We start from the raw sequence: 14,468 nt of genomic DNA, 5'->3' as shown, positions 1-14,468 counted from the left end.
CCTTCGAGATGAGACCTTCACTTCAGGTGGTAATGTGCCTGGTGGATTGTGCGGTGACGGTGGAGATTTCTCCTGTACTGCCACTGCGAAGATGGGACACTTAACAAAAGGGGATGTGAGGGAAATACTGACAGCCCAAGTGTAAATGTCTGTGTGGAACTTTTTGAGCAGCCATGTTTACCTGCCGTGAATTAGATTTTTTAATCTGTTGTATCTGTTCGAAATATATCTATTAAAGAAAATCTGCCACTGTGCCTGATTTTTTTTTTTTTTTTTTTTTTAATAATTTGTTTCTTGTAAATGTTCCTGGGCTTATAAAAATTGCTGATGGTCTGGCAGTAAAACATTTTCACATTCGGGAAGGTAAATGTTTTCTGTACTATTTCTGTACTATGATTTGACCTCAGCTGGTCTCTGTACCCCACATGGTAATACGTGTTCATTTATCACAGCAAGATCTGGTGTATAATTTGATCTTGAGGATTTAAGTCCCTAAGGTAAGTTATTTTCATTGTAAGTATTTTTCCACCCTTTTTTAAAAAGACAGTCTTGCTCTGTGACCCAGGCTGGAGCGCAATGGTGTGATCTCAGCTCACTGCACTCTCCGCCTCCCAGGTTAAAGCAATTCTCCTGTCTCGGCCTCCCAAGTAGCTGGGATTACAGGTGCATGCTATCACGCCGGGCTAATTTGTATTTTAAGGTATGTTTGAGTTTGCAGATAAGCAGCCAGCCAATCATTCTTGAAGTCGAAAACATCTCCCTTTCCTATAGGAAAATCATCTGTATCTATAAGATGTCTTAGGCTAGTTGTCATGGCTCATACCTGTAATCCCAGCACTTGGGAGGCTGAGGCAGAAGGATTACTTGAACTCAGGAGTTTGAGACCAGCCTGGGCAACATAGTGAGACCTGGTCTCTTAAAAAAAAAAAAAAAGAGTCATAAGGTAAATGTGATAGCCTGGCAGGCGTATTTAGTGGACATAGAAAGGGAGAGGTGGGAGTGTAAAGTAATGAACCAGATTGTGAGCTCAGATTTGCTGAGGATAAGCACAGTTTTGCCTGTTGGTCTAAAAAAAACTGTACCAAGTTATAGCATAAGAAAAACTGAGTGACTATCAGTTAAGCACCTAAAAATACAGAGGTTTTGGTTAACTTTAAATTTCATGAACCAATATCATCATTTCTACCTTATTTTAATGAGTGTGTCCAAGTGAAACATTTTTTTCCCTATAAAGTTGATAAAATGTCAGCATTATGTACTTCACAACTATTTAAATCTTGTCACCATAAAAATTCCTGTGATGAGACTTTTTGTAGTAATGTATAAACTTAACAGTTTTATAAAATTCAAGATTTTTATGAGTTAAGCATTTCCGGAAAGATGCTAAAATCATAAGCATGACATGAAGAACTGCATAAAATTCAAAATGGTTTTTTTTAATGGTGATGTATTCAGCATTGTCATTTATTTGTACCATGTTTTAACATTTTTTTCTAATGTATTTTCAAAGCCTTTTAAAGAGCATCCACTTTTTTAAAAAATCCTTTGTCATTTCCTTTAAAGCCTGGTTAATATTGTAGAGTGGCCTTGTGCCCTCATGCAGGAATTGCACATGTCTGCCCGTGTATGTCACTATAGTCTAAATGTCCTTGAAAAATGATTTATGCTTCATTTTCTTATTGCTGATAAATTTTAAATTGTTTAGTATTTTTAAAAAGAGATCACTTAACATGCTAATTGGACTCAAAATGCACCTAGAAGAGTTTGTAAAACTAGTCTCAGGGTTTCTAAGGTCAGTTGAATTGGCCAGTACCACGTTGCTTAATTACCCTGAAAAGCATTTCTGGGGATTCCTTGTTTCCTAATCCTCCATAACTATATACATTTGGTTTAAAGAGTCCTGCTGATTTCCGGGGATTTTATTTTTTTCCTTTAGAAGGAGGATTTGTTTTGGTTGACCAGTGATTAGAAGTTCCCATTTTGCACATTAAACTCGCCATGCAGCCTTCCCAAACCATACATTCCTGGTCCTAAGCCTGAGGGTGCCAATTTAGACAAAAATATGGTTGGAGCCGGCACTTCTGCTTACGTGTTGCAGGTAATACGTAGACCTAACAGGTTGAGCTGCTGTTCCAGGTACACAGTACATGACCGACGTTTCTGTGATTATCACAGAAATATTTCAGCCAGGATGCACACTACTTTAAAGCCGCTCATCTCTGGTTTTCCTAATTTGTATACTGACTGTGACTTGACTGATTTCCTGGAACTTCTAATGGTTCTGTCTTTTATGTAGTTGACAGTCCTTCAGTTTGCCCCACACGTCACAAGCGTGTGTTGTATATATTTTATTTTGTGTTTGTGTGAGTATAGATGGGCATCTTCAGCTTACCCACACTCCCACCACTCTTCTCCCTGTGGGAAAAGGTGATTTTCCCCCCCTTTTACATTGCATACTGAATGTGGTATGTTGGGTATTGGGAATCATTCTTGATCATTGAAACAGGATTTTTTTTTCTCCCAATTACCTGAGTGTTCTACATGAAATTGTTCTTGGTTTCAATAGATACATAACTATTTCCATTATTTGGCCAGTTTTTTAGTTTTGAATTAAAGATATGTTGCTTTAGTTTGTTTTAATTGTAATTTCTGGCATCTTGTTTTGATTTTAAATGTGTGTGTTTTAAGTTTTCCTTAATCTGAATTACTAGGTTTTTGGTTCTCATGCCAGAGTAAAAAAAAAAAAAAAAAAAAAAAAGGTTGTTTTTTCCTCATTTAACACATGCATATAAAATACTTTTGAGTAACTTCACATATAAAAATATTTAGAAGAGTTTAAGTTGGGTTTTTTGTTTTGTTTGGCTTTAAAAGCAAGTTACAGGTGCAGGGATAATATCTTGGCTGCATAAGTTATCAATAAAACGTAGTCTATTCCGTTTTCCTAGAATTTAAGAGTTACAAATATTGAGGCTTTTAGTGTGGAATTTATATTTACAAAATTAATTACTTCCAGAAAGTTTTCTCTCTTAAGGAGATCCCTGTAAAATTCACTCTTAAAAAAAAAAAAAAAAAAAAAGCCAAAACACTTGTCTGAATGTTAACCACTTTTCCCCGTAAAAAGTAGTATCTCTGCTTTTAGTAAACTACCTTCAAGTATTTTAAATTGGAGGAATTTTCTTTTGGAAACTGATGTAAAAGATCTTAAGTGAAGAATAAAGACTTGGCCTTTTGTATTGCTTGAATATTACCTGTCTTGGAAGTTAGGCTACAAGAAGTCATACTTTAACTTTCATAAAGTTATTTGCATCTGTATCAAATGCAGTTTAGTCAGAACATATAATGGGTGTGGACATGAACTCTGGAGGGTGAAATACAATCCACAGTTACTTAAGCAGTTTGTTTTGATGGAAAGTATCTTGGGATAATACTTTACCCAGTGTGGAAGTTTGTTCATTTTAGATGGTGCAAGGAAGTCAGTTTTTAATTTTATTTTGTTTTTTGTTAATCATTTGCTCTGATGGTATGACGCATGGGCTTCGGGATTCCAGCTGCACTGTATGAAACTGAGTTCAGGTTTGCTAGTGTTCTTGGTTAATCTTCAGGAATAACGCAATGCAATTATTTTTATATGTACTCCTTGGAAACTTGTCAAGTTTTTCAGTGATCCTGGTTAGAAAAGAATGCCAGTCCCTTCCATGAGTGAAAACTTTATTTTGCTGATAATTGTTTTGGATGGAGCTCTAAGAGTCGTGGGGAAGAAGCAGGGGAACACAGTGTGAGTTTAAAAACTGACCCAATAACTTCAATTTCACAATTGGGACAACATTTGTCCCAGAAGTAGGCTGTGGTGACAGTAGATCTCAAGCGTTAAACTGAACTGAACAGCTCGGTTTTAATCATAGGCATATTATTGATCGTAGAATCTCATTCATACTGTGAAGGCATTGAATATAAAAACACCTTACAGAAAGAAGTATCTACAACCTGATGATACAGAGGTAAAGTTACTGGTGGAAAGTTTTAACACTTTCCCAGAATGGATTTAACCTGGATAAAGGATCTCTGCCTTTTGTCCTTAACTGTTCGTGTTGAACAGGGTTAAAGACTATTGGTAAAGGAGGGCAGATATGACTGGCTGGTTTGTTAAATGATAGATGGTAATTGCTTGAAACTTGAGAGGAAATAAAATGCCTCCCAGGAGTAAATTTGCAATTTAGTTCCTTCTAGTTTAGTTACATATTAGAGCACTGTAACTGCTGACATCCTTACTGTTTTCAAATTTGCAGTATATTTGTTTATAAAAATTTGGCCAGGATGATAGAACACACCTACCTAATTGTGTTCAAATAAGGAATGATTGTTTTTTCTTGATCCCTGAAGATGTGACGTCTTGAAATACAGTCTGAATTACTTCCAGTCCAGACAGTGTCTGCGTTTTCCACTGTTAAAAGTCTCCATTTGAGCAAACTTAACGGGCCTGAGTTGTCCTCAGCACAGTTGTGGACACTCCAGTGGGAAGCAAAACCAAGACTGGCACACTTGATCACAAGCCGCTTTTGTATTTGAGCCAAACCCCCAGTCTGCCCTAGTCTTTCCAGAGCGCTCACTGCCTTCCTCTGTCCTTGGTTGCTGCTGCTTCCTGCTGCCTGGAGTCATCCCAGCCCTCTGCACTGCTGGAATCTGGGCCCTGGTGGGTCCCACAAAAGGTCACCTTGTAATAGAAAAACATTTTGGTTTTAACAGGACCTTAAAAAGTTGAGTAAAATGTGCTCTACAGCAGAACAAAGAATAGTTCCAGGTAACGACTGGTGGGAAACCGAGAAGGCAGAGCGTCTTGCCTTGCTGCTTTAATGAGAGGACATTGAGGCTTCCCCAGTGGAAGCAACAGCAGGATGCTCTCAGTTCAGTGGAAAGGCCACAGGCGGGAGGGGTCCTGGGCCTTTTGGCTACCTTTCAAGGGTTGTGGGTCAACACCTGGGACCCTTCCACACAGCACCTAGAGGCACAGTAAAAGGTAGATTACAAGTCTAGGTCACGATCTCAAGCTTCGCCTAAGTTCATTGTGTGAAACTACTTGGCAGTTTTTGACTTGTAAAATGTCTCCTGCTTTAGTCTTGGGAAATATAACCAGTATGGCTCGGGTCTCGGGAGTAAGGTCCTGTTGGCTGATTGGAGCTCCTATATCCCAAAATATGACTGTTCCTAAAGTGCTTTTTTTTTTTTAAAATAAAGTTATGATCAGGCATTTTTCCTAAAGCTTACATGTATCTGCAGTCATGCCTGTCAGTTACAGTCCTGTTTTCCTGTGTGTTGGTATGAGTGGTGCACCGGAGTGTCTTCACCTGGTCAGCACTCCCACAAGCCTCTGTAGTGGCACGACCTTGATGTCCAGGTGTGTTACTTCTGTAATGCGGCAGACCTTTCCGAACTTGAAACTAAGACTTTTTTCATGGTTTCAAGCTGCTGGATCCTGAAAGCTCATATAGTTGCAGTTACTGGGAACTGCCTTTAGGGGTTTTGTGCAACCCCCAAATTTCAGATGAAAATACAAATGCAGACCGTTTAGTTGCCCTGGGCATCAGCCCTAAGTGGAACATCTCTACGTGTCCTCCAGGGTCAGGAATGCGGGTTTCTCAGCCAGAGGCATGCTCGACTGGCTGTAGTTCTCGCTTAGGAGGGCAGGCAGTGACCACACCTGGACGTGGCTGTATTTGTGAGCAGGGAGGCTGGAGGTTTTGAGCTAGTCCTAGGTAGGTTTCCATCCTGAACGTTGTGTCTCAGGTGTACTAGAAGCCTGTCTTCCCAACAGACACCTGCTTTTACAGTCAGGTAAAGACCCTTTGTAAAAAGTGGTCATGCTAACATTTTCAGAAATAATCACTGTTTAAGACTCATAGGAAGACAGGAAAGGATAGTGCTTCCTGAGTAAACTGATGACCTTGGAAGACATTTTTCTGAAATTGTACAGGCCACCTTTCTCAAATGCAAGATGTAATTGATTCCTTCAGCAGTGGCAACAGGTGTGTGGGAGCAAATGCCACAGTTGGCAGGGTCTTGATTGTGGGAGGAAATGGGTCCAAATCCAATGTTCTTAAAATTTTGAGAGGCCAGTTTTAATTTCATGGCTTACAGCATAATTTAAAGAGATAATTGCAGGCTTAATATCTGTACCAGCCAATTGAGAACTTAGTATAGCTGCTAGGAATGAAGAAGGTGGCATTCATGAAACAGCATTACCCAAGGCTCTGGGACAGCTGGTGGGAACTACACTGTATAGAGAGGCCATATCTATGGAGATAGAATGAAATTCTAGGTTTTGTTGGCATGATTCCCACAATCGAATCTTGCTTGGTAAAATATGGAAGCCTTTCATTCTTACCCTGCTTTGTTAGAGAAACCATCCGCATTAACGAAAGATGCGTCTACTCAATGGAGCAGCTTCTGAGAGGTCCCTGGCCGCCGTGAGCCTTCTAGTTACAGGATGAATTGCTGGGACATAGTGTTTTGCCCGCTTTCTCCTCCTCCCTGGGCTGCCCTTGACGCGGCTCTTCGGCCCCCTAGTGGCGCCTCCTGCACCTGCACCTGGCACGGCCAGGCCTGCCTGGATGGTGATTCCTCGGGTTGTATTACAGGCTGCGCCGGCTACTGATCATTTTTTTGTTTACCTTGTGGTTTTGTTTCTCCTGGCTAGTGAGTGGGCTTCATCTGTTGATGTGAGTACTATTCTAGGTACTGGGCCTAGTGAAGAAGACAAACACCCCAGCTTTCGTGAGGCTCTTCTCTGTTGGGGTTTTCTAACCTGCTTTTCAGAGGTGTGAAATTGCAGGTAACCCCTAGTTGTCACTTTATCCTGGGGAACATTGGCCTCTGAATGCCAATTGAGTGTGTAGGTATTTTAAGCTGTCTGCATTGTATTCCCATCAAAGTTCACCCTTTTGTACAAACCGTGTTCGTGGTTGGCTTTGCAGGATTGCAGCCTGTGGGAGGAGCGAACGCTGACCTGCTCTTGGCTGCAGGTTCTCCGTGTATGCATGCCATGAAGGTTCCTGGAGGTTGGGACGACTTTCGCACACTTGGGAGATCTGCTCTTCCACCACCCCACGCTCCCAATTTTTTTTTTTTTTTTTTTTAGAGTCGAGCTCTGTCACCAGGCTGGAGTACAGTGGCATGATCTCGGCTCACTGCAACTTCTGCCTCCCGGGTTCTAGTGATTCTCCTGCCTCAGCCTACCAAGTAGCTGGGACTACAGGCGCTCGCCACCACACCCGGCTAATTTTTGTATTTTTAGTAGAGACGGGGTTTCAGCATGTTGGCCAGGATGGTCTTGATCGTTTGACCTCGTGATCCACCTGCCTCGGTCTCCCAAAATGCTGGGATTACAGGCATGAGCCACCACGCCCAGCCAATTTTTTTTTTCCCCCAAAAGATGCCCTGCTTACACACTGATCCCTTAAAAGTACATGCCTGAGTCACAGTGAAAGTGGAGCCTGGCCTGTGGAAGATTTTTTAAAGCTTTGAATGAGTAAGGACTAAAATCCACCATTTAATGCCTCTGGTTTTAAAGCACCTGTATTTTAAGAATGCTTTTGGCCTCCTACCTATTCAGACTTCTGATTACCCCCAATCCCCCCAACTACACAAATCACACTGCTCTGTTTGTCTCCCAGATACCAATTCAGAAATCGGGTTTCTCATCCCGTACATTAGCATCTTTGTAGAATAATCCAGATCCAGTATATACAGTATAATCAAAAATGAGTTGTGTGCCTCTAAAATTAGCTAATTTAAGCTGCAAAGTTCCGTTCTCCCTATTTTTAAATGTTTATGTGAAAGAGGTATTTAGCACTGAAAGTTGCTATTTGTGGTGTGTATTCTTTGGCCCAGAAATAATTCTAAGTATCTGAGTTAACCAGAAATACACACAAAAATGCATTTATGAGTATGTTAATTGTGGTGTTCATGATAGGAAAGAAAAGGGCTAAGCAGCCCAGACAGCTGCAGGGAATTGGGTTAGGTGAATCGTAATACAGTCATAGGGCAGAGGAAAGATTGTTTTGAAATTAACTGATACAACATTTATGCCATGGTAAATAAAGCAACATGTAACAGTGATTTGTTAGAATCCTTTTTGTTTAAAACACATTTTTAAACACTAGAAGCCGTTCAGACACGTGGAGCTGCTTGTAAGAAGTGAGTCTTGCTAGGATTCGGAGGCGGAGGTGCTTGTGCAGAGTGTATCACATGGGGCATTCGCATCTCCACAGTGCAGAGGATGGTAATCTTGTAAGTGAAGTGCCCATGTAGCTTTAACTTCACATTTCTAACTCTTTCTGTATTTTGGTGTAATTATTTTACTGTATTTTGGTGCTCAGATCAAATGCCACTCTGGAACAGTGCTGACAGACTACTCTTGAGTCTCTCAGCCTTTACATTATTTTTTTGTTAATGGAAATAGTGAATTTTTTAAAAAAATCAGGATTGTTTTAATTGTATGTTAAGAATTGTCTTAGTATTTTTTTTGTTTGTTTTTAAAGTCTACTGAATTTGAAAATGGAGTTTAGAATTGTTTCCAGGTTATATAACCACTTTATGTCCTCTAAATGGCCAGAAAATTAGAATTTTTGCCATCAAGTAAATCTTATAGTAGGTATCTGAAATTCCATGACTTTAAACACTGCACATGTCAATAAATTTTTTTGACTGTGGAAAAGTTTTTCAGTCGTGTGCTAAGCTCATTAGTGACCTGTCGATTTTTTTTTTATGTGATTGTTTAAAGTGTTCAGTGCCCACACAAAATAATGTAAACTGTGTGTCTGAACACTTATCTTGTTACAAAGGAATCTGAAATAGTCTTTGTTTTCTGTGCAGCTCAAAGCTTGGATTCTGCCGTGCCACTCATGAATGGCGACACAGAAGACGATGCTGACAAAATGCACGTTGATAGGGAGTTTGCTGTTGTAACAGGTGGGAGTGGACAGTTTCCTGTTAGCTGCAACAACAATCCAATGGTCGAAGACACCAAACAGCAGGAGAGTGGTTCTGTTGGACCAAAAGAAATAGAAATATATACTGTGTCAGCAATGCAGACCCCTTGTCGTTGCAAGAATCAGTATGCATATTACTTCTAACATGAGTTTTTCTCAGATGTTTTGCACTGTGTTGTCCAGTGTCTTTTAAAAATGTTATAATTTGCATATCTTGGGCAAGTTTGTAGATACAAGGATCAGTGTTTTGGGTATATTCTATGAACATGAAAAATGTAAGTGCAATCTTTCTATTCTGATTTGAAGCTGTTGCTGAATGTGCCTTGCTTATTTTTAATGAGGTTTGCATTTTTAATTTTCTGACATATGGCCTTTGGGTGAATATACCGAACATGCTACGGTTAATATTTTCAAACCAATATACCGCAAAGAGGACGACTAGCAGTAAACACTGAGAACTAGTCAATGTGGTTCTGACTCCACCCGGTCACTCCAGCATGGAATCTTTTACCCAGGACTTGGTTGCTTTGGTTTCTGTGGTCTTCATTCTGAGTCTGTTAAAATGGTAAACACTGTGTTTCAAAACACACATTTTATACATTAATGTTTTTAGTATATTAAAACAGTATTCCTATTTCCAATTTTTAAAAGGCAGAAGAAGCTCAGTTCTTATAGCATTTAGAATATCTAAAATGATTTGTCCGTTTAGCTATTGCTTTTTTTCTGCTGCTCTTTTATTCAGGTGACTACAAAAACATTTTTAGCCATTCTCTTAACATGTTAATATATTTAGAAGTAGATTTTTTTTTAGTTTATTATGTCTTTATGCAAAATTCATAACTGGGGATTAAAAAAAAAGTATTTTTTTCCCAAACCCACATGAAAAAATCATTTCTGTTCACTAAAGTTAAAAGAAAATGTGTTCATCTTTCTGAAAGCTACAGAATTGCTGGGGTCGCCTTTTTCCCAGTAGAGAAATTCTGATCAGTTAGTAGATTTAAAACAATAGGTTTTCTGTAGTCAGGGACTATTTGACCTTAGGTAAAGATCCATAACAAAACTCAAATCCTGCGTTTTTTAAAAATGACCTTGCTACCTGCTTTTGAATAGGCAGAAGTGGCCACCCTTTATTCGTCAGACATTAGTTCTTTGTTAAACTATATCCAAGCTGGAACGTACTTTTGTAAAACCCAGCCCATCCCGTTTACCAGATGCCACACACCCCGTGTTTCCCGTCATTTGATTTATGACACTCTGACTGAATAAACAATGTGTTAAATCACTAGAGATTACTCGAGGTTTTCCTTGTGGGACATGGCACTCCACGTCCACTAGAAGCTTGAGGGAGCTGCCTCCATAGTCCTTTGAGAATCAGACCAAAGGCTGCTCTCCTTTAAACACTTAAGTTCAAATTTTTGTTTGGCCAAAATTATTTCCAAAGAAGTCTACATTTTTGAACAACTATGTACAGCTATCTTTGCATTTTAAATGCCCCTAGTTTGAGACTCAGGGGAGGGTCAAGTGTCCCCACCCCTGGAAAGGACTCAGGTAGGAGGGTGCTTGCTTCTAAATCCCGATCTTCTCTATGGGGTTGGCTGGAAGGGAAGTAGGATCTTGTCTGAAACCTCATCCCCAGCATTGTGTTTGGATGTTCGTGGGATCCGGGGGCTGGCCAGGCAGACAGTGAGAAGGGAAGTGCAGGTCGTGGCCAGCAGCTGGGAGCAGAGGAAGGGAGAGCGTTGGAGGTTGTGATGTGTGTGCTGTCCCTCGGTGGGTCTGAGGTGCCCGCTGTTTTATGCTCAGTTTTATTAGATTCTCTGTAACAACATGAGCTTACCAACCAGCCTTGATTTGGAGATTAAATAATAGAACAGATTTAGTTTAACTGGGCACTGAAGTAAAATTCTACTTACTTTATTCTCTTAGTAAAAACTATACATACAATAAACAACTGTCAGTGTTGCCATCATATTTGAGTTTTGTCACCTAGGAAAACATTGTTTATACTTTGTTTTTGGAAAAAATCGTATGAATTTCCCCTGGAAATAACTTGTTTTATTTGTTTTTATTTTCTATTTAGTCCTTAACACACATTTTCTAGTCTAAGATTTTAGCCAAATAGAAAAGCTATCACTTAATTTGGGGGAAAAAAATCTATTGTCCTATGAAGAATTTATAGCAATTATTAAACTATGTTGCTGAAGTATCTAAAAACTGGACAATTAATGGAATATTTAGATAATGTTTCCATTCACTGAACAAGCCGTGATCCTTTATTGGCCGGAAGACCTGCAGGACATATCAGAAAGCTCTGTCAGGTATGCAGGCGGTGAGACGGAGAGGAAGCCCTCCATGGGAAGAGTCGCGCAGCGTGTGACGTGTTAGGGTAATCGGATGTATTTAAGCTGCGTCCTTATTCTAAAAGTTATTAGAACTGAGCTCTTCTAGATTTAATATCATGCTTTGCTTTGGTAGTGAAGAACATTGAGATAAAATCTAGTATTACCAAGTTAGAGATAATTTTAGATCATCCCTTATACTGTTATGTGAATTGTTGTGAACATGAATATTACTGATTCTCAAGTTCCAGTATACAGAAGAGTGACTTGTCGTTGCCTGTCCTGGTGTGCCCAGATGTTCCGTGATGGACTTTTTATCCCATAAGACACTCCCTCTTGATAGATGTCTGTATGTGCAGATTAAACTATCAACATTTTTTCCAGCAAAGGTGGTTTTTGAAAGTAACCTAATGAAACCCTAGCTGCCATGGTCATTTTAATTGCTGGACTAGAAGTGCTGTTGGCCCAGGCCTGCAAGCGTGAGGACTGTTGGCCGTCACAGTTCCTTGCTGTGGTCGCTGGTTTCTCTGTATTATGCCAGTGCTCTCATGTGGCGTTTGGCAGAAGTACTACGTAGATTTCTGTGCTCCTGAAAAAAATAAAAATAAAAACTTAGGGGTTCCTTTTAATAGCCCTGATTTGAGGCTCAGGGGAAGGGTCAACAGTCCCTACCTGATTTATGAGAAGATTTTTTAAAAACCTCATGTGATGCTGTCGTACATAGTTCAAAGAGCTTCCTTAATTCACTTAATTTACCTTTTTTTTTTTTTTCCCATTTTCGCTTGAGAACTAGAGAAGTTTGTGTTCTATTGGAACCCTCTGTAGAACACTTTACACTCAGTTCTGATGGACCTTTTCAGGGGCGATTTTTAAACCACTCTCGAAAGTAGTCTTAAAATGAGAGCACTTTATTGATGGCTTTTCGGGACTGTGTTGGTATTTTTCATGCAGTGTATTTGTCACCTTAACATTTTTCAGTTGAGCTACCTGATGCTACTGACATGCATGTGATTTTCCTATCTTACCAGGCAAATACTACTGTTAACGTTTTAATATTAAGTCTACTTATGCACATTTTACTTTGAAAAAAGAACTGGTTTAAAAGGGAAGAAAAACCCAAAAACTAAAATTCTTTAAAATTGTAATGGCAATGAAGCATTTTATAGTTTCTCCTCTCTCATTGGTTCTGAATTTTGGTGACAGGTGTATTTCTTAATGCAGATATGAAAAACAGTAGCTCCGTATCGAATACATTGACAAATGGATGTGTCATCAATGGACATTTGGACTTCCCCTCCACGACCCCGCTCAGTGGGATGGAAAGCAGGAATGGCCAGTGCTTGACAGGATCTAACGGAATTAGCAGTGGATTAGCCCCAGGACAGCCATTTCCGAGTAGCCAGGGTTCTCTCTGCATTGATGGGACTGAGGAGCCAGAGAAGACCCTGGGAGCTAACCCTGAGTTGTGCGGTTCTCTGCACCTGAACGGGAGTCCAAGTAGCTGTATAGCCAGTAGGCCTTCCTGGGTGGAAGACATTGGGGATAACCTGTACTACGGACACTACCACGGGTTTGGGGACACTGCTGAAAGCATCCCAGAACTGAACAGTGTGGTCGAGCATTCCAAGTCTGTGAAGGTGCAGGAGCGGTACGACAGTGCCGTGCTGGGCACCATGCACCTGCACCACGGCTCCTAGAGACACTGGCCTGGCTCTTGGAAATGCAGGAGTCCTTCCTGGTAGCCAGCTCAGAATACCGATGTAGCAGCAATTTGAACGAATGTCACAACTTGTACTATTTTTTTTATACTTTAACTTTCTGAAAAAGTCAACTTCGACAAGTTCCCAGCGACTGCTTGTTTGTGCATGAGTAGGGCTTACTAAGTGCATAGATGTTTCTACAGTGAGGTGTCCTTTTTATAAGATGTACTTTTGGAGTTTTTGTGATGCCAGTCTCAACATTGTCTTTTTAATACTGTCACCAGATACTGCTGTTTTTCCTTTTGTTAAAAGATTATATGATCAAGATAAATTGGGGCGGTAAATGAGGTGCCTGGTAATTTATCTCTTTGCACATGGGCATCATTTTAAAAAGCTTGCTTCCACTGTTTTCTGTAGAATTTGACAGAATACAACTATTTCCCTATGCAAGGTACAGCCTTACAAAGATTTCTGCAGTGATTTGTGTGAAGAAGAGAACGTTTGTCTTTTTCAATGAAGCTTTGCAGATCACCATGTGGTTGAAGGTTTTAGTTGTAGACAGTGGTCCCTCCTTGGTGGAGATCACTGCCTTGGGCTTCATGGAAAGCAGGCCCAGCCTGGGGCTGCGTTCTGATTTACTGTTTTTAATTCCACATTTCCTACTTGGTCTCTGGAAATTTTACCACATGTAACAGATTCCTTTATATGTAGTGGAAGTTACTATTTGTAGGAACTGTCAGGTCAAAATATTTAACTGACTTTTGACATGTATTTTCTTTTTTCCTTGGTTTTGTTTTTTGGGTTTTCTGCTTTAAGATATATATATACCACTATGTATATCCAGTTAACTGAGAGAATTTTGACTCTCTTAATAAAACTGCATTAAGTTTTTGATTTTGTAGAAATTAGCTTTTGTCTAGGCAACTAGTGGTTATACTGTGCAAATATTGTAATGAATTTTTACTTTTTTGATTTTTGTAATAAAAATTGGTGCAGATAGAGAAAATGTCAAACGAACAAACCAGTGTTCTAAGAGTGTTACTAACATTTTGTTTTGAAACTGTCCTTCACAAATTGAATAAAAAACTCACACACTCAGTTTGTCCGTGGGGTTTCTCTCCGGGCTTGGCGGCCAGCAGGGTGCGGGTATCTGTGGAAGGAATGGGAAGGGAGGAGAAGTTGACTCTTGTTTCCTTTTGCTTCTAAGATTTTACTTGACTCTCTGACACTCTTCGTAGGGTGTTTTTTCCCGTTTTTGAGTTTCTACTCGAGTTTTATGGGCCCTGTTGGTGCTGAGCCTCTGTGGAGGAAGGATGAATTGCATGTCAGTTCAGCATCGTGCCTCGGTGCTTATTTTCATAAAAGACAGCAACCATCATGTTCTAAACTTCTTTGGTTTTAGCAAGTGTTCATTAATGTAAGCCTTTTAGGAATATGAATTACAG

The 14,468-nt window shown here is 39.9% G+C and overlaps 1 protein-coding gene across 6 annotated transcripts in view; it reads left to right on the top strand.

Moving 5' to 3' along the window:
* Positions 1 to 14,121, top strand: part of ANKRD10 (ankyrin repeat domain 10) — a 36,379-nt gene extending 22,258 nt beyond the window's left edge. For 2 of the 6 annotated variants that reach the window (XR_012092627.1, XM_007960901.3), the window contains 2 exons: positions 8,869 to 8,964; positions 12,545 to 14,121. Coding sequence is in view for 2 of the 6 variants with exons in the window: in XM_007960901.3 (XP_007959092.3) it covers positions 8,869 to 8,964; positions 12,545 to 13,020 (572 nt within the window). In the remaining 4 variants the exon portion in view is untranslated. Of the gene's footprint in view, positions 1 to 8; positions 3,084 to 8,868; positions 9,550 to 12,526 lie in introns of those variants that run through there. The other 4 variants (XR_012092626.1, XR_012092625.1, XM_007960900.3 and 1 more) reach the window with 3 other exon arrangements.
* The last annotated feature ends 347 nt before the right edge of the window (positions 14,122 to 14,468 follow it).

This window comes from Chlorocebus sabaeus, chromosome 3 (assembly GCF_047675955.1).
Source record: "Chlorocebus sabaeus isolate Y175 chromosome 3, mChlSab1.0.hap1, whole genome shotgun sequence".
Lineage (NCBI taxonomy): Eukaryota > Metazoa > Chordata > Mammalia > Primates > Cercopithecidae > Chlorocebus > Chlorocebus sabaeus.
Note: the sequence above shows the minus strand (reverse complement) of the source record. Positions and strands in the feature narration are given on the sequence as shown.